The sequence below is a fragment of the Globicephala melas genome, chromosome 15, assembly GCF_963455315.2.
Source record: "Globicephala melas chromosome 15, mGloMel1.2, whole genome shotgun sequence".
NCBI classification, from domain to species: Eukaryota; Metazoa; Chordata; class Mammalia; order Artiodactyla; family Delphinidae; genus Globicephala; species Globicephala melas.
In genome coordinates this window covers 74711299-74736768 of record NC_083328.1, presented here as the reverse complement: position 1 = coordinate 74736768, position 25470 = coordinate 74711299, and the positions used below count along the sequence as shown (strand labels likewise).

General features: G+C 49.8%; 2 protein-coding genes across 6 annotated transcripts in view; both read left to right on the top strand.

The window, feature by feature from the left end:
* The window catches only part of PTGIS (prostaglandin I2 synthase), a 43135-nt gene extending 27971 nt beyond the window's left edge, over positions 1-15164 (top strand). For both annotated transcript variants that reach the window (XM_030839042.2, XM_030839041.2), the window contains 4 exons: positions 6362-6530; positions 7482-7663; positions 9175-9326; positions 11815-15164. In XM_030839042.2, the coding sequence (XP_030694902.2) occupies positions 6362-6530; positions 7482-7663; positions 9175-9326; positions 11815-11959 (648 nt within the window). In that variant the 3' untranslated portion in view covers positions 11960-15164. The remainder of the gene's footprint in view (positions 1-6361; positions 6531-7481; positions 7664-9174; positions 9327-11814) is intronic.
* Positions 15165-24277: 9113 nt separating this feature from the next.
* Positions 24278-25470, top strand: part of KCNB1 (potassium voltage-gated channel subfamily B member 1) — a 111238-nt gene continuing 110045 nt past the window's right edge. For all 4 annotated transcript variants that reach the window (XR_009558890.1, XR_009558889.1, XR_009558888.1 and 1 more), the window contains exon 1: positions 24278-24337. The gene's annotated coding sequence lies outside the window, so the exon portion shown is untranslated. The remainder of the gene's footprint in view (positions 24338-25470) is intronic.

Here is a 25470-nt window from a genome sequence, read left to right as displayed (position 1 = left end):
AGACTCATTTAAAAGTTCCACTGAGTACTTACCATGGACCTCAAAGACCCTGCTCTGTGCTGCTTTTGTTTCAGCCAGGGGCAGGGGTGGGGCAGACATCAGGGAAAGAGATATAGGGTGATTTTAGATGCTGATAGGCAGGATATAAAACAGGGTCATGACTAGATAGGTCCTGGGGGTCTACTCTGGCCAGGGTGGCCTCTCTGAGGAGGAGATGACTGAGCTGAACCCTGGATGATAAGAAAGATCTAGATTTGGGGACTTGGGGGAAGATGTGGGGATAGAGTATTCCAGGAAGGGGAGGTGGTGGCCATGGAGGTGAGGAAGAAGTGGATAGATTCTGGAAACCCAGGGAAGACAGGGCCAGTGAAGCTGGTGAAGGACTAGATACTGGAGTGAGAGAAAGCAGGGCTGAGGTTGCCGCATCTCCAGGCCTGGCTGCTGCCCTCGCCCCAACCATGAGCCCCCTCCTTCTTTGGGCCCCACCTCGGCAGTGACAGTTACACAGGCTGACATTTCTGGGTAATTCCTCTCCCATTGACTTACGACTTATTTTTAGTTTTTTCCCAGAGCCATTAACTGTCCTTGCAGGCAGAGACTGGGAAGGGTTGGGGGCTGGGTTTAATCAGCAGTTGGGGCCCCATTAGTGTCTAATAGCATATTTATGGGCAGTGACTTGGGACTCCAAACTGTCCCCATAATCCCCTATGGAAATGACCTCTGTCAGCAGAACTGGATGCTGGCCTAGGGGCTTGAGTGGCAGCAGGCCCGGCAAACAGCCTTTGGCGGGGCCAGGAGAACTGGGCAAGAGTTGAAATTGAGTTGTTGGCAGCGTCCAGAATTCAGGCAGGTGGAAGACCCTTCAAGATCTCGAGTCTTTTGAGAGTAGGGCCAAGAGGCTGGGTATCCCAGTGGTTTGGGGCACAGGCTCTGTGGACAACCTGCCTGAACTTGGATCCTGACTTTACCACTACTTGGCAAGTCAGTCCCTTCTTAGTGCTTTGCTTTACTCCTCCCTAAAATAGAGACGGCAGGACCTTCCTCAAGGCGTTGTGGGGAGGATGAAAGGGAGCAATCCATGTAAAATCCTGTAACTGTGCTTGGCAGGTAACTAGTGCTCAATAAACATATTCAAGAAATACTTAGTGAGGGCCCACTGTGTGCCAGGCACCATTCTAGAAGCTGGGAAGAGAGCAGTGAGCAGAGCAAAGACCCCTGCCCTTAAGGAGCTGACATCGTGGTGGGAGAAGACAGACAATTACTAAACACGTAAGTATGTAAAATGTATTACAGATCATAAGTTCTGTGGAGAACAGATAAAGCAGGGAAAGGGGATGGCGGCAGGAGCGAGGAGGGCCTGCTTTTTTGAGTGGTCAAGGAAGGCCTCACCAAGAGGGTGACATCTGAGCAGAACCTCAAAGCAAGTGAGAGAGTGAGCCATGTAGCTGTGTAGGATGGGGGAGGGGTGGGCAAGTGCAAAGGCCCTGAGGTGGGGATGAGGGTGATGCGGCAGGGAGGCAGCAGGAGCCAGACCATGCAGGACCCTGTAGGCCATGGGGAGCACTTTTGGCTCTTCCTCTGAAACGGAAACCCTTTAAAGGCTGTGAGCAGAGGAGTGACATGGCCTGCCTTCTGCTTTAGAGGGGTCATTCTGGCTGCATTGCTGAGAATAGACTGTAGTGGGGGGAGTGGAGGCAAGGAGACCAGGGAGGAGGCCGCAGCAGTATCCAGGCAAGAGAGGATGGTGCTGGACCAGAGGGCAGAGGGAGAGGGATTGGCTTCTGGACATATTTCCAGGTAGAGTCAACAGGCTTTGCTCTTGGATGGGACATTAGGAGAAGATGTCAACCAGGATGACTCCAGGCTTGGGCGTGAGTAGCAGGAAGGCTGAAGTTGAGGAAGATGGTGGAAGGAGTGACTTTTGGGGGAGAAAGTCGGGGGTTTGTTTGGGGCATGTTGAGTTCTAGGTGGAGAGCGGGCAGGTAGGAGCGCCTGGAGAAAAGAAGAGTCTGGGGTCCAGGGTTAAGGTCCAGGCTGGACATGTTGGGGGGTTGACAGCGCAGAGATGGTTGTTCAAGGGTGGATGGAGAAGCGGGCCAAGCCCTGGGCCTCTCCAGCGTGGGGGTCGGAAAGATGAGGAGAGCCAGCAAGGGAGACGAGGAGCCGCCAGGGAGGGGAGCTCGGAGGGAGCGCCACCCAGAGGCCGGCTGCAGAAAGTGTTCCAAGGGGTTGAGAAATGGTAGCTGGGATTGCTGTTGTCAGATCTGAGTGAGGAGTAATCATTTCAAAAGATACTGTTGAGCGCTTAACCCTGTGCCAGTCACCCGACTGAGCACTTTACAAACATCATCTCACAGGAACCTCGAAAAGGCTCCGTGAGTCCAGAGCCCCAGACCTGGGGTCTAGGCTGATGGAGGGGTCAGGGGGTCTCCAGCATCCAGGGGCTAGAGGAGGGCCTGGTGGGCTGAGATCCAAGGTCCAGGCAGGGGAAGAGGCTGGCTCCTAGGGGACGTGGGCCGGGTTGGGGTGGGCTGAGTGGGCGGAGGGAGGAGAGCTCCCAAAGGCCTGCCCCTGCGGGCCCATCATGGTCCGGGCTGCTCTCCCAGCTCTGAGCTGTCAGGCAATGGGCGGCTCTGCTGACCACGGTAGTGCTGGGACTGACACCGCTAACTGTCGCGGCCCCATCAGTCAAGTTTCATTCTTCTCTTCCTTCTCCACGTCTGCCTTGGCCTCAGCAGCCATGGCTGCAGGAACTCCTGGGTGGTCCTGAGTGGGGGGAGGCGGACTGTGGGAGCTGCATGGGCACGGGGTTTACAGATGCTCAGCTGCTCAGTGGAGATGATCGCGATCGTGATCGTGGAGGCACTGCAACGTGAGGATGAAAAGCAAAAGCAGTGTTTCCAGTGCGACAGACTTGGGTGGAATCCCAGCTCTGCCACTGACTAGTTGTGTGACCTTGAATAGATCACTTCACTTTTCTGGGCTTCAATTTCACCATCCAAAAGGAGGAGGTAATAAGAATAATAGCTGTGCACAGAATTGGGTTTTTCCCCTTCAGTAGTTTCATTTTGAGATAATTATAGGTTATAGAAGAGTTGCAAAGATAGTACAGAGAGTTCCCAAATACACTTCGCCCAGCTCCCCCCAGTGTTAACCTCTTACAGAACCACTGTGCATGTGGGAAAACTAGAAATCAGCGTTGGTACATTACTATTAATTGAAAGTCCATACTTTATCCAGACTTCCCCAGTTTTTCCACTACTGTCCCTTTTCTCTTCCAGGATCCAATCCAGGATCTACTTTGCACTTAGAGTATTCTTTTATTCCCTTAGAAAAAAAATTTAATCACAAAAAAATGAAAATAAATGTAATCTGTGATCTCCCACCCCTCACCTCTGTGTTCTCTCACGCCTCAGATGGGCTTTCCCAGGTGGTGGCAGCAAAGGCCACCAGCAGCTCTTGGCAACTTGGCAGTCCCCATGGAGGAGGGATTCTTTCTCCCGTGAATTCCAGCACAAACCCCAAGTCTGATACCCACTGGCCCAGCCCAGGTCACCTGTCCCCTCTGAGTCCGTCACTGACTGAGTGGCCCAGGCTGGGGTCACATGGTCACACCTGACGTCTGGAGGGGGTAGTTTCGCCCCAGACAATCCACTGGACTTCACATGAAGTGGAGGTAGTTCTCCCAAGGAAAATGGGCTGCTGTTACCCAAAGGCAGGGGAGTGGTGCGGGGCAGGCAGGGCTGCAGGTGTCCCCACTCCAGTTGACTGACAGTGCGGAGAGGAGGCCACAAGGTGGCGCACGTGAGCCGCTGAGCACCGGGTCTGGCTCACAGTGCGCGCCCCCTGGAGGTCAGATACCGTCGTTCACAGAAAAGGTAGAACAGAGCACAGGCGCTGCTGGGTGGTGGACTTTTGCTGCAGTGGGAGGGAGGGAGATTAGACAGAAGTGTCCTCGTAAACTGAGGCAAGGTCCTGTGGGAGAACACTCAGCTTCCAGGGTAGTGGACTAAGGATCTCATGGCTGTGTGATCATACACACATGCACGCTCACACATCGGTGCAGCTGGGCGGAAAGCAGTCTTCGTCACCTCCCTAACTTGCCACAGCTTCTTCCTGAAAGCAAAGTTAACCAAGCAGCCTTGTTTCCCACTCCTGCTTTGTAATTAATGAGCGGTGGCCCCCATCTGACCATCTGGGCAGGTAAAATGGCCTTGGCACTGAGTTAACCCAAAGCTGAATTATTTATCGCCTGCATTCCCCTGGCTGTTTAAGTGATGGACAGCAAGTGACCTTGCTTGTTTCAGCCAGACCTGAGGCTCTGGAGGAAATCTCAGAGAGAGTCCAAGGCCTCCATCGGTTCTCGAACCCGAGGGAGGGGCTGGTGAGAGAGGGAGACCACTTCTGAACACCTACCGTGTGCTCAGCCTGTGGGAGTCGCTCGTATTCCTTGTGGCCGACCCAGGAGTGGGCACGTATTTATTCCCATTTTACCAAGAGGGAGGTTCTGAAACCCAGAGAGGGGAGTGGCTTGTCCAGGGTCACAGGAAGTGGGCAGCTGGGATTTGAACCCAACTCTGCCTGGTCCTGGTCCTGGGCTGTGCCAGCCCACCTCCAAGCCTGCTTTGGAGGTCCCCAGCCCAAAGGCACATAGATGTTTATTTGACAGATACCACTGAGCCCCCCACAATCTGCTGGGCAGTGGGGAGGGACTAGGGCATGCTTAGTTTTCCTTTTCAGTAAGAAGGTGTGATAACGGTGCCTGCTTGATAGGAAGATTGAATGAGGGCACCTGGCACCTCTAAATTCATGGCAGCTAAAGAGAAAGAAAATCTGTTTCACCATCATGGATGCCTTTGTGCATTTATTTTCTGCCTCTCTCCCCTCCCAGCTTCTGTCCCAGAGGAAACCTCAGTTGCCAGGTTCTTGAGTCTCCTTCTAGAGATGGTCTGTGCTTCCTCATATATATCCCTCTTTAAATGTACACACAAATGGTAGCACGATGAGGCCCCGTCCCGCATCTTGCTTCAGTGCATCTTGGCTACTGTCCCATATCGGCACGCACAAAGTCAGCTCCTTTTTAGCAACTTCCGGTGTCATCATCCTATGGATGGGTCATCCTTTATCACACTGATCTCCTATTGAGGTTGCTTCCAATCTTTCCCTGTTACATCAGCACCGTGAGAAATATCCTTGTGCAAATGTCCTTTCGTCCATGTGCAATAGCGTCTGTCATTGAATTTCTGGGTAAACATGATATGTGATGACTCCTTAAAATTCCATTATTAAGATTGGATAAGATAGTCATTTATGGTAGACAAAAATCTTCCTCCAAATCGAGGTTAATTGGTATTCCAACCATATCTAGAGTTCATTTAAGGATACCCCATCATATCTTAGCCACATGCTGAATACCGGAGTATTAAAATATTGAGCCAAGGCTGAAGTCTTGGGGCAAGAAATTTTATCCGTTTTCCTAATTATTTACCTATTGGGAAGTTTTACATAATTTTTGTTCAAGAAACTAATAGCTTTCACAGTCATCATTGATCATTGCTGCTTTGCTATATATGCACACAATACTCAAATGTTTGAAAGCAAACGTTCAGATTTTGTACCAGTTTCTTCTTATTGCATAACAACCAACCACAAAAACTCGGTGGCATACCTTGATGAGCGTTTATTTAACTCACCTGTCTGTGGGTCTGCTGGGAGTCAGCTGGTCTAGACCAGGCTCGGCTGGACAGCTCAGCTCTGCTCCGGGTGTTTCTCATGTTCCTCTTGGGACCAGCCAGCTAGCCGGGCAAGTAGAAACCCACAAGGTCTCTTAAGGCCTAGACTTAGCACTGCTGTTCTGTCAATTCTGCCTCGTTCTATTGGCCTAAGCAGGTCACATGGCTCAGCCCAAATCCAAGGGGCTGAGGAAATACGCTCCGCCCCTTTAATGTGAGGAAGTGCAGAGTCACACGGTAAGAAGCATGCATGCAGGGAAGGTTGGGGAATCGGGGCTAAGGATGCATCCATCCTCAGATGTTAACAGTAATCTTAACTGATATACTTTGTACTGACATTTTCGCTGATTAGCTATGGAGGCTTCCTGTGTGACCTCAGATCAATGATTTTGCTCAAGGTCAGGGATGCCAAGAGTGGCCTTGAAGCAGGCATTGGGCTAGGCCAAAGCCACCAGAGCATATTTGGGCCGTGTCCTGAGGCCGAAGATAGACATGGGTCCTCAGGAGTGGGAAGCCAGGCCTCCCGGCCCCAGTGCCTTGGCCCAGGCTGTGTCTGTGGCACAGACTGGTGAGCTCCCAGCCCAGCTTTGCGCTCTTGATGCGGTAACGGGGGCGCCTTCTCGTTTCAGGGGAACATGGGTCCTGCCGCCTTCTGGGTCCTGCTCTTCCTTCTCAGGACCCCCGAGGCTCTGGCTGCTGTCCGCGGAGAGCTTGAGCCTATGCTCTTGCAAGTAGAGCAGCCCATTTCGCAGATGACCGCCCTCCCACAGAAGGTTTTGGACAGCATGCCTGTGCTTGGTGAGACAGTCAGACCCTCCAAGACAGCCCCAAAGGCCAGGGCATCATGGGCCCCCAAGCCTGCCCTCCCCGTCATGGGTTCCCAGCGTCCAGGGTCCATCGGTGTCCTCTGACCTAGGGTCCCCCTGGGCCTCCTGTCTTCATAGACCTGGCATCTCCATGCCCTGGTCTCCACTACCCATGTTCCATGGTCTCAGTGGGAGATTTTTTGTTGCAAGTGGCAAAACACCTAACTTAAATGGGCTGAAGCAGAAAAGGGACTTCATGTGGGGCAGGTAACTAAAAAGTCTAGAGGGACTGGCTTCAGGCACAGGTAGATCCAGGTGCTTTAGCAATGCCATCAGGTCTTTGTCCATCCTCAGCCTCATTTTCCACTGGGTTGACTCCAGTCTCAGGCTGGCAAGATGGCTGCCAGTGGCTCCGGGCTGATGTGTTCCCGGCTCTGGGAGGGTGTGCTTCTCTGCAACGTTCCTACCCAGAGCCCCAGGAATGTGTCTCTTTGGCTCTCTTTGGGTCATGTGCCCATCCGGAGCCAATCATGGGTGCTCTGATTAGTGAAATCAACAGCCCAACCCCTGAGAGTGGGGGAGGGGATGGTCCCCAGAAGAAAGCAGGGAACTGTTTCCAGAAACGGAATGTATGCTGGGCAGGCAGACACAACCAATATGGCTGGCCCTGCTCTTTCCCTAGCCTGCTCTGGTATCTCCCTGGAAGATACCTTCCCTCACAGCTTCTTTTAGGGTCAGACCCAAACCTTCATGTCCAAAGTCTCTGAAGACTGCAGCAATCACATCTCATCACTTGGCCATTTTGGGTCTTGCTTTGTGATGGTGGGCAAGTCATGCACCCTCTCTGAGCCTTTCCACCTGCCTCTGTAAAATGAGAGCTGGGGGTGGCATTCGAGTGGGGAAGAGGACAGTGCTGAACCCCCCTTTTACCTGCCCTGTGCAGACAGCGTGCTGAGTGAGAGCCTCAGGCTCACCGCTGCACCCTTCATCACCCGCGAGGTCGTGGTGGACATGGCCTTGCCCATGGCAGATGGGCGGGAATTCACCCTGCGATGTGGCGACCGCCTCCTCCTCTTCCCCTTCCTGAGTCCCCAGAAGGACCCGGAGATCTACACAGACCCAGAGGTAAAAGGCAGACCAGGGGCTGTGGGGGAGGATGAGTGGCTTCAGGATCTGTCCTATCTGAGTGGCAGCCAGTTCTGCTCTTTGTTTGCTGGGGAACCTTGCCCCGATCACTTCATCTCTCTGTATCTCTGTTTCCTCACCTGTGAAATGGACCTCAGAATAGCACCTGCCTCACAGGGTTGTCAGGAAGATTAAATGTGATCATGTAACCAAGATCTTCATAGCACCTGGCACACACTAAGCGCTTTGCAGGGGACAGCTGAGCAATTTTTCCTGTTTTCAGAATGTTATAATGTCAGCTTCCCAGCACTTTTACCTCTCCCTGGAATTTGAGATGGGGCAAACTTTTACAATTTTTAACAGGTTTGGATGTTTTCTGTGTGCCAGGTTCTGTGCTGTGCATCCGTGCCTCCATCCAACCATCCATCCATCCATCCATCCACCCAACATCCATCCATCCACCCAACATCCATCCATCCATCCATCCATCCATGCATCCATCCATCCACCCAACATCCATCCATCCATCCATCTATCCATCCATGCAACCATCCATCCATCACCTCACCCTTCCACCTGTCTATCCACCAGTCCATTCACCTATCCTTCCACCCATCCTTCATTTAGCACCTACTCTGTACAACAAAGCCCTATGCTCAGACACAATCTTCACATTACCACTCTACAATGTAACCAAAGGAAATTGGCCTTCTCTTTTTTAAAAATAATTTTAATTTCTTTTATTTTAAATTGCAAAAGTAATATATACTTATAAGATAGAAATATAGACATATATATTTAAAAGTAAAAACTTATCTTCATTCCACTTCCTCTCCAGTTCCACAGGGTTCTCTAACAGTGGTTGGGAGCGTGTCCTTTAGATAATATTTATGCCTTTACAGACATACACACAACACACACACATATGAATAGGCAGGTGTGTAGTACAGGATCACACAATACATGTTATTCCAACACTTTCTTTTTTCATTCAACAACCAGTCCTTTTATTATTTTTCTTAATTAATTAATTTATTTGTTTTTATTTTTGGCTGTATTGCGTCTTCATTGCAGTGCGTGGGCTTCTCATTGTTGTGGCTTCTCTTGTTGTGGAGCACAGGCTCTAGGCGTGAGGGCTTCAGTAGTTGTGGCGCGCAGGCTCAGTAGCTGTGGCGCACGGGCTTAGTTGGTCCACGGCATGTGGGATCTTCCTGGAGCAGGGCTCGAACCCGTGTTCCCTGCATTGGCAGGCAGATTCTTAACCACTGCGCCACTAGGGAAGCCCTCAACAACCAGTCTTAAAAGTTCTTTCCATGTCAGCACACACAGACCAAGCTCAACATTATAAAGAGCCGCCATAATTTTTAACCAGTCCCCTATCAGTTGGGCTTTACATTATTTCCAGTTTTTCTCTCTTATAAACAAGACTGTGATGAACATCCTCATACATTTTTCTTTGTCCATGCCTATTTTGGGGGTGGCATCAGAAAGGGACCTTCTTCCTATTTCAGGTATTTAAATACAACCGATTCCTGAACCCTGATGGATCAGAGAAGAAAGACTTTTACAAGGATGGGAAGCGACTGAAGAATTACAGCATGCCATGGGGAGCAGGGCACAACCAGTGCCTGGGGAGGGGTTATGCCATCAGCAGCATCAAACAGTGAGTACCGGGCACGGGGAGCCGAGTGCCTCATAAATTCTCCTCCCTGGGCCCCAAGAGCCTTGGCCTTCGGATCACAAACAGATTGGACCAGGGGTTATGACATCCGCCTGTCCTTCTGTCCAGCTGGGTAACCTTCTGTGCCTCTGTCTCCTCAACTGTAAAATAGGAGTACTGATCATACTACATCCCAGGGGTGTCGGGACAAATGAAGTGGACTTTCTAGGTACTTTAGCCACTGCCTGGCTTATTGTAGGTATTTGATAAAAGTTATTATTTGTGATTACTAATATTACTATTATTGATGTTTAGGCATTATGCTAGTGAATGGGCACATTACATTAAGCTTTTGGCCTCAGCTTTCTCAACAGTAAAATGGAGATAATAATACAGTTGGTTCTGCTCTAACGCTTCATGTGCATTGCTAAAAATCCCCACACCATGGGAAATCACAAAGTAAAAACCACAGGATTGTGGGGGAAATAGGGCTGGGGCCCAACCCTCAAAAACTTCACCAGTGACACACACACAAAAAGATATGCACCTAGGAAAATACAGTAGTATAGGTTTACACATGTTAAATGGAATAAACAGAAATACCTAAGTGCTCCAATAAATATGGTGCTTTACTTTGAAAACAACCTGACGTTTGCCATGCAAGTGGGCATTGGATGGAGCTGTGAGTTACGATGACGCCTGGGAGGAGGGTTATCTGAGGTCAGACGCCTGAAGGGAATGGTGTGGGTCACCACCCACTGGTGTGTGCGTTTTGTGAATTCCTGCTGAGCTTGGTTCAGCTGGGTGCAGTTTTTCATTCTCCCAGTGTTTCTTGCAGATGAAATGACCACAAGCAAATGTGAAATTTGTGTTACGCTTCATTCTTGCCCTAATAGATCAATCCCACTGGAACAAATGCACATGTTCAAAACAAGTGTTGCAGCAGAACCGACTGAAGTTCCCACTCCATAAAGTTTTTGGACAGATAAAAAGAGATAATGGATATGAAATGCTTAGCACTGTGTCTGGAACATAGTGTTCAATAATTGAGCTAATTTGTTATTATTTTAATCTCAGTTAATTGTCATGATACCTGCCAGCTGGTCAGTCTATCACTGACTCCAGAGGTCAAATCATTCCTCACGGTCAGGCACCTGATGGAGTGGAGGTGCCAGGATCCAAATCCAGGTGTGGGTACAGATACCTTCCACCCCCCCCCCCACCCATATAAACTCACCCTCTACCATCCTGCAGCTTCAGAGCTGGAATGGATACATCCCACCTTGTTGACCTTCTTTGACCAGATGGAGAAACTGAGGCCCCGAGTGGGAAGAATCACACGCCCTTAAGAGGCAGAGCCCAGGGACTTCCCTGGTGGTCCAGTGGTTAAGACTCTGTGCTTCCACTGCAGGGGGCATGGGTTCGATCCCTGGTAGGGGAACTAAGATCCCATGGCCAAAAAACAAAAGGCAGAGCCCAGGTGTGCGCCCAGCTCTCCTGCCCAGAACGTTGACATTGCTCTGTCCTCATCTTCCCTCTTTTTCAGTCGTTCAATAAGATTAGAGAATCCCTGCCGTGCATCCTGTCCGGCATTGGGCATCTGGTTCGCTCTGGGAGCAGGTGGTAAGGTCCAGAGTAGTAGAGGATCCAGCCTGACCTTTATTAACACAGGTGGTGGTAAGATAAGGCAGGTGGAACCCGTTCACGTCAGGTGGGGCTGCCACCACATTTCGGGGCCCACTGATGACATCATCACGTGGTTTGTGTACTTACTAGGACAGCTTTCCAGAAGGTGGCAGTAAAGAGTGCCTGCCTGCTCTTGCAAAGCTGGTATATTCTAACAGTTTTCCCCAGACAGCAGTAAGATATCTGGAGGGAAGGGTGCCTGCTTCTGATCTCACAAAGGCAGCTGTGGCTCAGCAGCAGCCCAGACGAGGCAGACGGTTCCAGGAGTTTGGTGGGGGTCTGGGCTGCGTATGGTGGGAAGAATCAACAAGGGTCACTGTCCGTGTTAATCACAAGCTAGGCTGTGCTCTGCTGTGTCAAACGACCTCCAAGTCTCAGTGGCTCGTATAACAAAGGTTTAGTTCCCACTCACACAACGTTGGCTGTGGGTTTGGGGGGGGCTCTTCCCCTCCGTGCAGGGACTCAGGGGCCAGGATCTTCCCATCTTCCCACTCCATCGTCTCAGCATGGAACCCACACAGCTGCCAGGCAGTAGAGAAAGCTGGAGAGTCAGGCACTAGCTCGGAAATGCTTTGATGTGGAATTGACCCACGTCACTCCTGCCCACAGGCCGTCAGCCAGGACTCGGGAGCTCCTGGGCTGGTGAGCAGGAAATGCCTGTGCTCTGCTCTCGCGCCCTCCTTTCCCACTTTAACCAAAGTGAGAGCTTGGGGTGAGACCCAGGAGGACGCCATTGCTTTCCTGCCTGACTCCAAACAGGCCTCCCACTCTCCCCCTTCACGCCTTCAACACTGTCTCTCTGCAGATTCGTGTTCCTCGTGCTGGCGCGCTTTGACCTGGAGCTGATCAGCCCGGACGTGGAGATGCCCTTGTTTGACCTCAGCAGGTACGGCTTCGGGCTGATGCAGCCGGAACACGACGTGCCTGTCCGTTACCGCATCCGGCCTTGAGCTCCGGGGCAGATGGGACTCCACGCACCCAGCCTGACCCTAGTCGCCCAACGTTCTGTGCCTGCGTTCGGCCTGGGTACAGAGCTTTGAACACCCAACGGTGCCAAGCGTTATCCCTTCCCTACTGTTTTTCCTAGAAGGCTGTGTCTGGGGGAGGGGAAAGTAGGGGAGTGAAGAAAAGACACCAAAAGCTCTGCGGATTATCTGCTGCAAAGGTTAAGTTCCAAAATGAGGCTCTTTCCGCTCCCAGCCCCTCTTGCCCCTCTCACCTTTAGGATACCCACTAAAGCTCGGGCAGACAGGGCACAACTAGGAGACCCCACTGCTCTGCCCCCAGCCCCCACGGGCTGCCGTCCAAGGCCCTGACAGTGGTGCCATCCAGACCCTAACCAGTCCGAGCAGATGCTGGCCACTAAAAGGCCATTTGGGCCTGGCAATGCGTCTGTTGAAATAAACTCTGTCCCCAAATTTTTATTAAACTACCTAAAGCCAAAGAGTCTCTTACACTATCTGCTTTCCTAGGCGCCCCACTTGCTAGACACTTCCCCCATCTCTCCGTTCACACCGATCCTTGAGAAAATGCTGGAGGGTTTCCCGATGCTGGTGCATCCCCAGTGTGGAGTGGGGGCAGCCTCCAGATGATGGGCTCTGAGGACCAGGCTTCTGTGCGTTACAGTTATGGGCTCCAGACGGGGTGGGTGTTCCCAGAGCTGGGACTCAGGCAGGGAGTTAGCAAGACACAGCCCCGACTGGATGGCCCCAGTGAAAGGAAGCGGCCAGGGCTCCTGGGACTGGTCAAGCCAAAGAAGAGGAGGTGTTGGTTTCCTACATTCTAGCTTAGAAGCTCCAGCTGTGGGCCCCATCCAGATTGCAGGCCTGTTTTGTTTGTCCTACATTTAAAAAAAAATACATTAGTGTTATCTTGTCATCTTTGGGAAAGTTGATTCAAAATGTCCAGCTTCTCTTGAAAACTTGAAAGATCTGTCCACACTGGGCCCATATTCCCAAGGGCAACCACTGGCCAGAGCTCAGTAGCAGCTGTCTCCCTACCGGGGGCCTGTGGGCTCTGGTTCACCAGGATTTCTACTTGGTCTGCTTTTCTAGTCACAGCACCTCCTGTCCCCCGAAGACACCCAAGTTTGAGAACCCTGTTCCTACTCTTAGAGGTGATATTGTAGGAGGTGGTGGGAACCCGCTGATTGGTTCTCAGACCAATGGTCCATCCTATCCTGGGTGCACCACCCTTTGATCGAACAGATCAGTGATGAAAACTTGCCTTTGCATCAGCTTTAGGAAAAAAAAAAAGATCAAAAAGAAAAATTGCCTGGAAACTTTTATTATGATGACAAGTATTAATATTAGGTCCTGTTTATTGAGGACCCTCTAAATGCCTGTGACAGGAACAGTAGATATAGTATTTCTACTTTTCACGGCATCTCTGCAAAGAGAGGATGGTTATGCCCTCTTTATAGTTGAGGAAATGGGCTCAGAGAGGTGAAGTGACTTGCCCAGAGTCGCACAGCTTGTAAGCTGATAGAATTTTGCAAACAGACTTACTGTCCCAGTAGCAAATGCTAGATGGGTGGCTCTGTGCTCTTTGGGCTCAATGGGTTGGTGGACCGGCAGTTCTGTTTGGCATCAGAGAGCTGACAGAGCCAGAGACACCCATGGGTGGATGCATCTCATGAGATGTGGACACGCATACACACATATAGCTAGGTCCCTGTAGCTTTAGCTGGAGCGAGAAGGGAGGACCTGAGATCTCTGAATGTCCCAGGGGCTAGTCTCTTCTCAGGGCGGCACCGGGGCTTGGGGGCTTCCCTGGCCCTCAGCCTCCAGGCGGCCCTAGGATTCCCAGACAGGCACTGTGATTGGCAGGAGGCGGGATATCCCCAGGGAAACCCATCTTCACGCCTGGGTGACCCCCACTGCCTCCTGCTTCTTAACTCTGCAGGAAATCAGGGCTGGCAGCCTCCTGTGGGAGGACGGAGCCAGTTTCCATGGCAACCCTCAGCTGCCTCTTCCTTCCTGGCTTGGAAGGGAAGGGAGGAGGCCGCAGAAATAGCTCCAGGAAGATCTCTTGTACGTGGCTGCTACCCTGGTGTGCTGGGGAAAAGCCCTTCTGATTTCCCCCTTCCAAATCAGGGCTGCTTTGTCACTGAGACTAGATTCTCACCTGTGTTCAAAAAAGGGCCTTTTCCCTTTAAAGGTGACACCTTGGAGCCACAATCATTAGGAAGAGACAATTCTCCCACCAGGCAGCTCCAGCTGGTATCAGAGATATTGAAATACAGCTTGGGAGACAATGCTTTAAACCCACCTTTGTTTCAATCTTTATTATTTTTTCTTTCTTCTTTTAAAAAATATAAGCTATAGAGAAAAGAGGGAGAGAGGAGTGGGTTAGCTCCTTGCTACAAGTTATTTAGGAAGGTACCCAGATGTCGTTGTATTTCTTCATACTTTGTTTTAGAATCACAAAATTGCAGGACCTATGTCAGAAATATTCTTAGGTTGACCTAAGGGAGTGTTTCTTTACCATCATCGTGATTATTATTTTTTGCTATATTTTGTATTGTTATTTACCAGGTATTTTCCTTTAAACAGTCTCATTTTTTAAACTTAAATTTGTTTAAAAAGGGGACTTTTTTTCCTCTGCCGGTAACAACATGTATCGCTTGCTGCCAGAAATAGAAAGTGACTGAAAAAGAAATCTGCTGGGGAGGGGTCCTCTGTGCTGGTGTCACCAAGGCTCGGAGCCTGAGCTCTGTCTCTTCTCTGTTACAAAATGAAACAAACACATGTTTGAGTGGCGTTAAGGCCACGCCAGCACCACCCTGAGACTCTGTCCATGACAGTCACAGGGTGGGGGGAAGGGAGAGAAAGAGGAGTAGGCTGCCCACCACATGGGCGTGCATTACGCCTGGTGCGAGGGCTGCCCAGGGTCATCTCCTGCCACCAGTGGGTCCCGCCCACAGTGAGCTGGGGACATCCCACCTGCCCATTCTCCAGATGGAAAAACAAGCTTGGAGAGATGAATCGTCTGGCTCAGCGTCACTGATTTGTGTGTTTGTTGTTTCTTAAAGACGGTGTTTCGTGAGTAGCAGTGATTTTTCCACCTTGCTGTTTTAACAAAGAATTCTATTTTTATATAATATTATCGAGTCGAAATGTGCTGAAATACATTAAATCACCCTTGTTTGTGGAACTGCCTCTGAGTGTGATTCAGATTGAGAGTTGGCTGTGTCCAGAATAGCGAGGTTAGTGCCTGGGAAGGGAGCACAGAGTCCATATGTGCCTGGCTCTGGGACAGGGCCTTTCATGGACAGAATCAAGTCGCACCTCCAGCCACCCTCCAGACCATATATTATTATCTCCATTTTTACAAAGGAGGAAACTGAGGGTCAGAAAGTGAAGTGGCTGGCCCAGGATCTTGTGGTTAATAAGTAGTAGACACGGGATTCAAATGCAGGCCTCCCTGCTTCCTGAGACCATGTTCAGGATCTTTCTATCAACAATCCTCCTGATGGCAGAGGAGGGACCGGGTACCCTTAGCGGATTTTGGGGAGGAGGCTCACAGCCCAAAGTAAGGCAAGCAAAAAAGTGTCTTACAAGTTCACTAAATGTTACCTATCCTTCATGCAGATATATGCATTTATTTTAATATTAAAAAGAAGAGAAGATTTTTTTTTTTTTTTTTTTTGTGCCACACCGCACAGCATGCAGGATCTTAGTTCCCTGACTAGGGATAGAACCCAAGCCCCCGGCAGTGGAAGCTTGGAGTCCTAACCACTGGACCACCAGGGAATTCCCAGGAAGAAATGAATTATATTAGCTTTGGGAAAAATTGAAAAGGGAAAATCATTTTTTTCTCTCAAATCTTTGAGTAGAAATAATGTCCTGGTACTTCCCTGGTGGTCCAGCGGTTAAGACTCTGTGCTTCCACTGCAGGGGGCACAGGTTCCATCCCTGGTCTGGGAACTAAGATCCCACCTGCCGCTCAGCTTGGCCAAAAAAAAAAAAAAAATAGTGTCCGGAGGCAAATGTCCTTCATCTGTGGGGGGCCATGGAGGCACAAAGTAACACAGCAACATTTTATACGTTAAAATGTTTACATTCAACACAGCAGACATTTCTTTCTCTCTCATGCAGATGCAGGAGATCAGAGGTGGTGTGGCATCTCCACAGTCACCAGGCCTCTTCCTTTGGTCCCTCCAGCATCTGTAACCAGTGCTTTCCACCTCAGGGACCAGTGTGGCTGCTTGAGCTCCAGCCATTTTGTCCACATTCCAGCCAGCAGGAAGGGGAGAGAAGGAAAGAGGGGAAAAACCTGTTTCTATCTGATTGGTCACAATTTAGTCACATGATACTCCTTACTGCATAGGAGGCTGGGAAATGTAGTCTTTCTCTCCAGGAGACCAATATGTGCCTGCAGAAGGGCACTGCACCCCAGCTTGACAAGTGCTGCATTATGCTCTTCTGTTTACCAGTCATGGTCTGAGCCGCATGCAGGGCCAAAGGGACAACATTTGGCTTTTCTGAGCCATTGAGTTTCTATCAGAGGTCTGCAGCTCCAGGACTTTGACCTTTCAGACCCCTGTACTATAAAAGTCAAGAGAAAGACTCCAGAGTTTGATTTTGCCAGGTAAGGACATTAAGAAATACATTTGTCATTTGCTTCCACTGTCAGTCTATGAAAGGACATTTGAATACCCCTAACACAGAAAGGTAGGTTCCATATCAGAATTAATACAGCCACTCAAGAGTTGGTATTAAATAGCTCGAAAGTGGAAACAACCCAAATGTCCATCAACTGATGAGTGGATAAACACAATGTGGTATATTCATACAATGGAATACTGTTTGTCAACAAAAAGGAATGAGGTACTGGTACCTGGTACAATATAGATGAATCTTGAAAACATATTCTGAGCGAAAGAAGCCAGTCACAAAAAGCTACGTATTGTATGGTTCCATTTATGTGAAATGTCAGAATCGGTAGATCAATAATGACAGAAAGTAGGTTAGCAGTTTCGAGGGGTTAAGGGGCGGGAGGTATGGGGAGAAATAAAGAGTGACTACTAAAAAGTATGAGGGGCTTGTCATGTATTGTGCCCAGTTTGGAGGCTCTGAACACAGCAGAAACGGAGACCTCAGAGGTTCTAAAACAGCCTTTTATATCCTGAAGTTAAAAATCAGGTCAACTACTTCTTTGCTTAAAACCCGTCAGTGCTCTTGCTATGAAATCCAGAAACCTCCAGACAACCCTCACCTACACGGTTTTTCTCTCCTCCTCTGTTTTTCTTTCCTACTCCTTTTCAGCCCATTCTTGCCCTCATACACTCTGCCCTGGCCACACCTGCCGTCTTCCATCTCCTTCAACCCTCCCACCTGCCCCAGGGCCTTTGCACCTGCTCTCCCTTCTATATTTATGGTTTGGTGATCACTCTGACTTAAGACTCACCAGCACCATCACTCTCTCAGGAAGTTCTTGAGCTGAAATCGCTGCCTCTCCTCCCCATTATTCTTATTCTCACACTTTTACTTATTTCCTTCACATCGAGTATCAATATTAGATTATTTTTAAATGTCTCTGGTTATGTCTCCCATTTAAATGGGAGCTCCAGGACAGCAGGTTGGTTTCACCACTGTTGGATTCCCAACATGCAACCTAAGCTTGGCACCTAATAGGTGCTTGGGAAATACGTGCTAATAAGTGAAAGAATGGCCTTTTTCTCATCTTGGGAGAGATTGTCATTTATCTTGGACAATGAGGAGTCATAAAGCATTATAAGTAGGGGAGCGATGTGGTCAGACTTGTGCCTTTAAAGGTCAACCCTGGTTGCAGCAGGGACGTTGGATTCAAGGAAGTATAAAATGAGGGAAGGGAGATGAGAGAGGAGGCAGATGAGGTCAGGACAGAGTGGACAAGGGCGATGGAAAGGAAGTAGGAGAGTGATCAGTCTCCAAAGGGCAGGAGGGCTGGACTTAATGATATCTTAGGAGAATCGGTTAATTAGCCCTTGATCTCTGTGGCTTTTATTTCCTCCTTTTGCTGACTCACTCCTTTTCTACTGCATCTTGGAGTTCCCAGGCTTTTCTGTGGGGAAGAGGTATTAGTTTACCTCTAATTGCTCTGTTGGAAGCCCATGCCTCAGTCCCTCCTTACCCTGTATTTCATCATTGTTTGACCACAGACCCTGGAAGCCAGTGGCTTTGGCAAAGTCCAGGCCATGAAGGGGCTCAATGGACTACGTGCAGGTTTACCTATCTCCCTCTGTGGGGACCCTCTGGTCGTGTCCACACTTCCTCCCAGGGAGGGAGCTCAAGAGACCATGCCACAGCTTAGCACAGAGCATTGTGTGTAGGAAACACCCCAAAATGTTAGGTGGTAGATGGGTGGGAATGGCTGAGAAAGTGGGTAGGGTGGCTGGGTGGATGGGTGAGTGGTGGGTAGATGCATGAATATTTGGGCTGGATGAGTGATTGGGTGGTGGGATGAATGAGTATGTAGATGCATGGGTGGGTAGATAGTAGGTGGATGAGTGACTAGGTGGGTAAGTGATTGGGCATATGGATGGATGGATGGATAGACTGATCGATGGATAGATAGATGGACGAGTGAATGGGTAGATAGACAGGTGGATGGAAAGACAGATGGTATATGGATGGGTAGATGGCTGGATAATGATAGATGGGTGAATGAGTGGGTAGAAAGATGGATAGTGGATAGAATATGTGAATGAATGGAAAGAAGGATGAGTGAGTGAATGAGTGCATGGATTGATGGGTGAGTGGGTAGATAAGTGGGCGGGTGTATAGTTGGATAGTTTGGTGGCTGAGTATATGGATGGATGAATGGGTGGTTGGGTTGATGGGTAGGTGGTGAGCAAAAGATAAAATGGAAAAATGTTTGGGTTGGTCAGAAAATCAAGCTCACCCACTTTCCGGGAACCTGGACCAGGAACCCCAGGGCTTGATAAAGGTAATCAGGCTAGATTGAAAAAGTACTAGAATCAGACATCTGGTCACTCAAAGACCATCCAACAGCTAATAGGTACAGTGCCTGGCATATAGTAACTGCGTAATCCACGTTAGCTGTTGTTACTGTGGTTGTCAGTATAGTTACTAAAGTTACATTAATGTGTACTTGCTAGTGTTAGGTATGGTGCTAAGCACTTCACATGCCTTATCTCATTAGTCCCACCAGCAACCCTGGGAGGTAGATTCTATCATTAACCCCATTTTACTCATGATTACGATTATGATTATTATTATTGGGGCAAAAGAGAAACGGGCAAAAAGACTGGACTCCAAGCTGCTAGAAAAATCCCTGGGGCTACTGGAACTGTATCTGGGCAAGGCCACCGCATAGAGCAATTGTCCTGAGTGACAGCCACTCAGAGATGTCGATTATATCCCTTGAGCCTTTGGGTACCCTCATAACCGAAAACAATTATTCCTTCCCAAGGGTCTGTGGGTAGAGGGGAGAGGAGATTAATTAGTTTTGCTCAGTGCCCAGAAGTGGACATGTCTCTTGCCAGCCCAGCTTAGACGGGGATTCACTTGTATTTACATGGATGAATTGGGCTGACTTGACCTCATTCAGCCTCGGAGAAAACTCTCAACGCCTCTCAGTGGGAAGTCTGCCGAGAGGGCCTGAGCAGAAGATGGTTTGTGACCTAGTGCTGGTACTTGGCTGCCTACTTACTGGTTGACCATCAGGGTACTTACTGCACCTCCTGATGAGCTTTTTAGTTTTCCCATCTGTAGAATGAGATGGTTATACTTGAACTCAATGCAGGGCTCCTTCTCCGTAGAACATTCTAAGTTTTATTACTCTTTTTGCCCTGTTTCCTATAAGTACATTATAAGGAGATGGTAAACTTCTGGTTAGTGGAGAGAGAATTGAATCAGTTGGACTCTTTGGGACTTAAATGACAAAATCACAACACAATCTGGCCTAGGTAAGAAGGGGTATTTACTAGTTCCCATAAGTGGGAAACCCAGAGGCACTACCTTCAGGCATGGCTGGATCCAGGAGCTCTAATGACATTGACAGGACTCAGTATCTCAATCTCTGGGCTCTACAATCCCTTCTATTGGCTTTATTTCTAGATAGTCTCTCTGCTTATGACGGTGGAAAATTCTAAGAAATGAAGACCAGGTGCTTTCAAATAATTTAAAGTCTTTTCATTTAGAACATAAAATTTCTAAATTGGGCACTATGCAGAGCCTGGGGAAACAGAGAGCGGCAAGACAACTTCTTTGGACTTCCTTGGCCTTTGTGTGCAACAAGCATGAACTTAAATTTATACCAAGACCAGGAAAGTAACATAAATAAGAAAAGTGTCTTGAGTGAGGAATATTAGGCAGGGGTGGAGACTGTAGCATAATAGAGAGCACATCCTGCCTAAAGGGGGTGGCTGTGGTTCAAGGCCAGCCACTCCTCTTGAGCCAGCTGTAATTGCCATGTTACACAGGAATGTGGGCCAGTGTTAATCAGTTCCTCTAATTTTTCAAGAGAAAACAGAAATCCAGATTTTCATGGAAATCCCTCTGATATTTAAATATTAACTAAAAAAAAAATCTGTGATGGCCACACAACAAAAGTCTGCAGATAACCAGCACATGACCTCTGCTATTTAGCACAGGGGATTGCCTAGAGGACTTGAACACTGCTTACATACTAACGATTTCTTTTAAAAAGATGTATACAAATATCAGTTTAGCTGACTTGAGACTGTGAAGCATCTCAGAGGGTCTCCTCATGAAAGGCTTGGAGTCAGAGAGGGGGCCCATAAGAGAACTCTTTGCCAGTTTTATTTCTTATATACCTTGCCCCCACCCTCACCAATAGGACTGGATACTCTTGGGGTCAGAGGTGTGTCTTATTCATAAGTTTCTTATATACTTTCATATAAGAGGATTTATTTATTCATTCAATAAATATTTATTGAGCATTTACTCTGTACCTGGCATTGTGCTGGGCACTATGGGAACAGTGTGGCAGACACTGTTGGTTGCCTACCCAACTTTAATCTTCACTTCTTCCTTGTTAAATAAACTTCAATTTTGTAAGAGCAGTAATTAGCCTAGCCCTAAGGGGTGAATCCTGTTTTCTTTGACAGTGATTGGTATAGGAGTGGCCATGTGACCCATGATATGGAACTTGGCAGAGATTTGGGGGGGGGGGGCAGGGGCGGGTAAAAGCATAAAAGGGGAATTATTTTTGGCCACCTTGGCCATCTCCTTCTTTCTGCCTTTGAATATGGTTTTACGGAGACTTATGCCTGGAGTGGTGGCAACTATTTTGTGAATATGAGGCAACAAGCTTGGGACAAAAAGCCAATATATTGAAGAAGACAGAGAAAAAAAAAATGGAAGAAGCCTGGGTCCTTAATAACATAGTTGAGCTGCTTAATCAACTCTCCTACCACCCTCCTCCTAAATTTTTATGTGAGATAATTAAATATCCTCATTCTTTAAGCTCCTGTTAGTAAAGTATTCTGTTACTTGAGAGGAGCAAGACAGACCACCTCCTGCCCTTGGGTAACCTACGATCTATCAGATAATGAGAGCTAGCAACGAGTAAATGCTTTCTATAAATTCCTTATAATAATTTCCATCCTCCTTTTACACAGAAGAAAAAAATTGAGCCTCAGAGAGGTTTAACCACTTGCCCAAGGTCATTTTGCAAAAAATGGCACCAATCATTCTTACTCCAGAACTCACTCTTTGAGCCACTGGCAACACTTCCTTCTTAAGTTTGCACTGAATCCTTTGCACTGAGTAAATGTATGAACAAGTAGTAGCAACAGGGCTTTTGCTTAAAAGTTACAGAACTGTTTGCACTATCTGCACTTCTAACATCCAATTGTACACAGATGTTCTTTATCTGAATCTGGAGCCAGAGCCAGAACTTTGCAGGAATTGGGCCACCTGGAGTGACAAATCTGAATGACATGGAATATCTAGCACTGGCCTCGGACTTGGGGAGGACTCTCCCCTGTCAGAGCCCTGTAGCTATGAAATTGCCCAGCTATTCCCACCACTATCATCCCAGTCAAAACCCCATTATCTCTGGCCTGGACAGTTGCAGAAGTCTCATGACGGGTCTTCCTGCTGCTTCCTTTGCCGCCGCCCGATCCCTTTTGTCCCCCAAATCCCATAATGCACACAGCAGCTGGAAGAATCACTTTGAAACATATACCAGCACATGGAACTTCTCTGCTTAAAACTCTATCATGGCTTCCCATCACAATTAAGAAAAAAACCTCAAAAACATTCCTTAACCTTGAGAATAAAATCCCCAAAGGGCTCTGCCTGGCCTGGTTCCATCCACTTCTCTAACTTCCTTTCCCAAGCTCATTTCTATCTTAGGGCTTTTGCTTGTTTTGTTTCCCCTGCCTGTACCTGCATCCTCAGGACTTCACATGGTTGTCTTCTCCCTGCCTTCAGATTCTTGCCTTAGATATATCACCTCCTCCAGAAAGCCTTTCCTGCCTGACCACCCTATCTAAAGTTGCTGATACCTCTCCCAGTCATGCTGTATCACTTCCTCTCACTTACTTTTCTTCATGGCATTTAACACAATTCAAATGATCTGGTTTATTTTTTTACTTGTTTATTAACTATATCCCCCACCAGAATATAAGTCCATGAGTGTAGAGACGGCCTGTTTTATTCTCACTGTATTTCCAGTGTTCAGAGTAGTACCTGGCACATAGTAGGTGCTCACTAATTACTGGTTGAGAGAATAGCATTTCCAGACTGGGAAATACCTTTGCCTTCTATTAAATTAATCTAAGGTTTCTCAGCCTTGGCGCCGTTGGCATTCAGGGCTGGAGAATTCTCTATTGTGGGGCTCCAGCCTGTGCACTGGAGGAGGTTTAGCAGCATCCCTGCCTCTACCTACAAGATGATGGCATCTTGGACACGGATCGTGATGATGGAGGTGACGAGAAATGAACAGATTAAAATATATAATAATATTATGTGCAACTCCATGGAAATGAATTCCTTAATTTTAGAAATGAAGGAAAGGGCCAGATGGGGAAGGATCTTACCTTAGGGCACTGTGGCTTGCTCAGTTTTTCTCCTCCAGAACAGGGGCTCACTGCTGTGTCCACAGCACCTATTTACTTACATGCAGTAAATATGTATGTGAAAGCATAAATGAGTAAACATGGGGCCCAACTATAGCATCCTTAGGGAGGCCTTGCTCACTCCTCTAGGTAAATCCTTCCGTTTTTTATTCATTTCTGGAGTTTATTTGATCGATTCTGTCTCCCCCACTGGACAGGGAGCTCCAGGGGAGGACGTATTCTTTGTTGACCCTGGCACAGGGTCTGGCACACAGGAAGCTCTCAATAACCAGCTGTCCAAAGTGACATGAATGAATGATTGAATCACCAGGCTTTATAAGCTAGCTCACCCTTCACTCTCTCTTCCTGTCACCTTGCTTTATTTTTCTTCTTAGCAGTTATCACCAACTGCCACACTGGATATTTATTTGTTGATGTATCCATTGCTCACCTTCCCCTACTAGAATCTAGAATTCCATTCTAGAATTAGATTTTAGAATCTAGAATGGAAGCTCATGAAAGCAAGGGCTATTTAAAATTGCAATCTTCTCCCCCTACCCCTGCCTCTATCCCTCTCCTCTGCTTCATTATCCCCACTGCGCTTATCACCGTCTGACATATTCTTTGACTTTCTTGGTTTTGGTCTGTTTCCAACCAGCTCCACAAGGGCTGGACGTTTGCGTTTGGTTCACAGCTGTATCTCGGATGCTTATCTTTGTGCCTTGCACACAGTAGGCGCTCAAGCCACGTTGTTGACCGGATGAAGGAAGCCGGGGTTGAGAGGCAGGCAGTGGAGGTAGCCCAGGTGGGAAGGGCCAAACCGCCCAAGACCCCAGCCCGCCCCGAGCCTCACCAACTGGCTGGCCCGGGCAGGCAGGAGTTAAGCGGCGCGCACGCTTCCGACCCGCAGGTGGCGCCGTCCCGCCTCGGTGCCCGACTCCGGGCGCTCAGAAGTGCGGGACAGAATCGCAGCGAGTGCGGAGCCGAAGCTCAGCCCCGACTTGTTGATCTCGCCCAAGCAGCCGCCACCGCTGCCGCGGGAGCAGGAGAAGGAGGAGGAGGCGCCGCCGCCCGATCCCGGTCTTGCCACCCGCGCCTCCAGCGCCCGTCCGCGCCCCCAGCCTCAGAGAGCGCGCTCCGGCCCCGCAGCGCCTGCTGCTCCGACGCGTCGCCTGCCCGTCCGGCGTAGGCCGGGCCCAGCCCGGCCCCGGGTCCGCCGCTGCCCGCGGGCGGGGGCGCCCGGGCGACCGCGGCGATGCGCGGTCCCTGGCCCCGGGAGGCGGCCACCCTGGGGGTGAGTGTTGGGGCGCGCGGCGGGGCCGCAGGGGGACACAGGAGGGGGGCTCGCCTGCCGCGGTTCGGCCTGTTGGTCCACGCAGGCTCCGCGGTTTCAGGCTGGGGGGTGGGGTGGGTGAAGGGCCTGGGCCCGGGGAGGTGCGCGATCCGCATTCTGGGGTGAGGGGTTAGGGCGTGAGCTTCACATGCCTGGGGGCTCAGAGGAACCCCTGAAATCCCCAGTGCGCGGAGGGAGGAGGGCTCGTTTTGAAAAGGCCAGAAAATTCAGCTCACTTCCCCGCCTCCCACCTCCCCCACCCCTTCCCTTCCAAGCCCCGGGAAAGGCGCAGAACCCGGAGTTATAAAAAGCCACCGCAGGAGAGGAGCGAGGAGGAGGCGGCGGAGGAGGAGGAAGAGGAGGGGGAGGCGGGGAAGGAGCGAGGGGAGGACGAACCAGGTGCATCCCCAGGACGCTGCTCCCCCTTCCTGCCGTGGGGCAGGGGGCGCAGAGGGGGGGCGGGACCCCGCGCAGAGCTTGGCTTTGCGTCTTCAGGGTTCACCTCGTTGCCGGAGAGACCTCACGAGATGCTCCCGTGGCTTGGGGAGAGGGGTTGCTTCAGGACAGCGGGGCTTCATGACCACCCCGTCTGTTGTGACCGACAGGTGGGCACCTGAAACCCTCCGGAATTCCTCCCGATCTTTAAAGGTTTAGAAAAAGCAATCCCGCTGCCACCCCCAAGCCCTCAAATCCTAATTATCTCGGAGCGGGGGAAGGAAAAGATGAGCAGTTAAAAAAAAAAAAAGTTTTCTCATGCAGCTCCCCTCTTCTCCCCATTGCGGGGCCAGGTCGGGGACTGGACGGGGAGACCTAGGGAGAAGCGAGTTTCAGCACTCGAAGGGGCGGACAGCGCCCCAGGCGGCCGGGTCGGGTCCCGGCAGCAGAAGCCCGGGGTAGGGCCTCCTGGGCCCCCGGGGCGCCTCTTGGGGACCCTCTCCCCGCCCCGAAGGGCGGCCCCTCCCTCCAGCCACGGGGTGGGGCGGGCTTCAGCACCGGCGCGAAGGACAGCGCCCAGCCTTTCTGCGGGCCTGAGCGGCTTAAGCGCCGGGAAGGTCAAGGCCGGCTGGGGCCCGGGTGGAGAGGTGGGGAGGGGC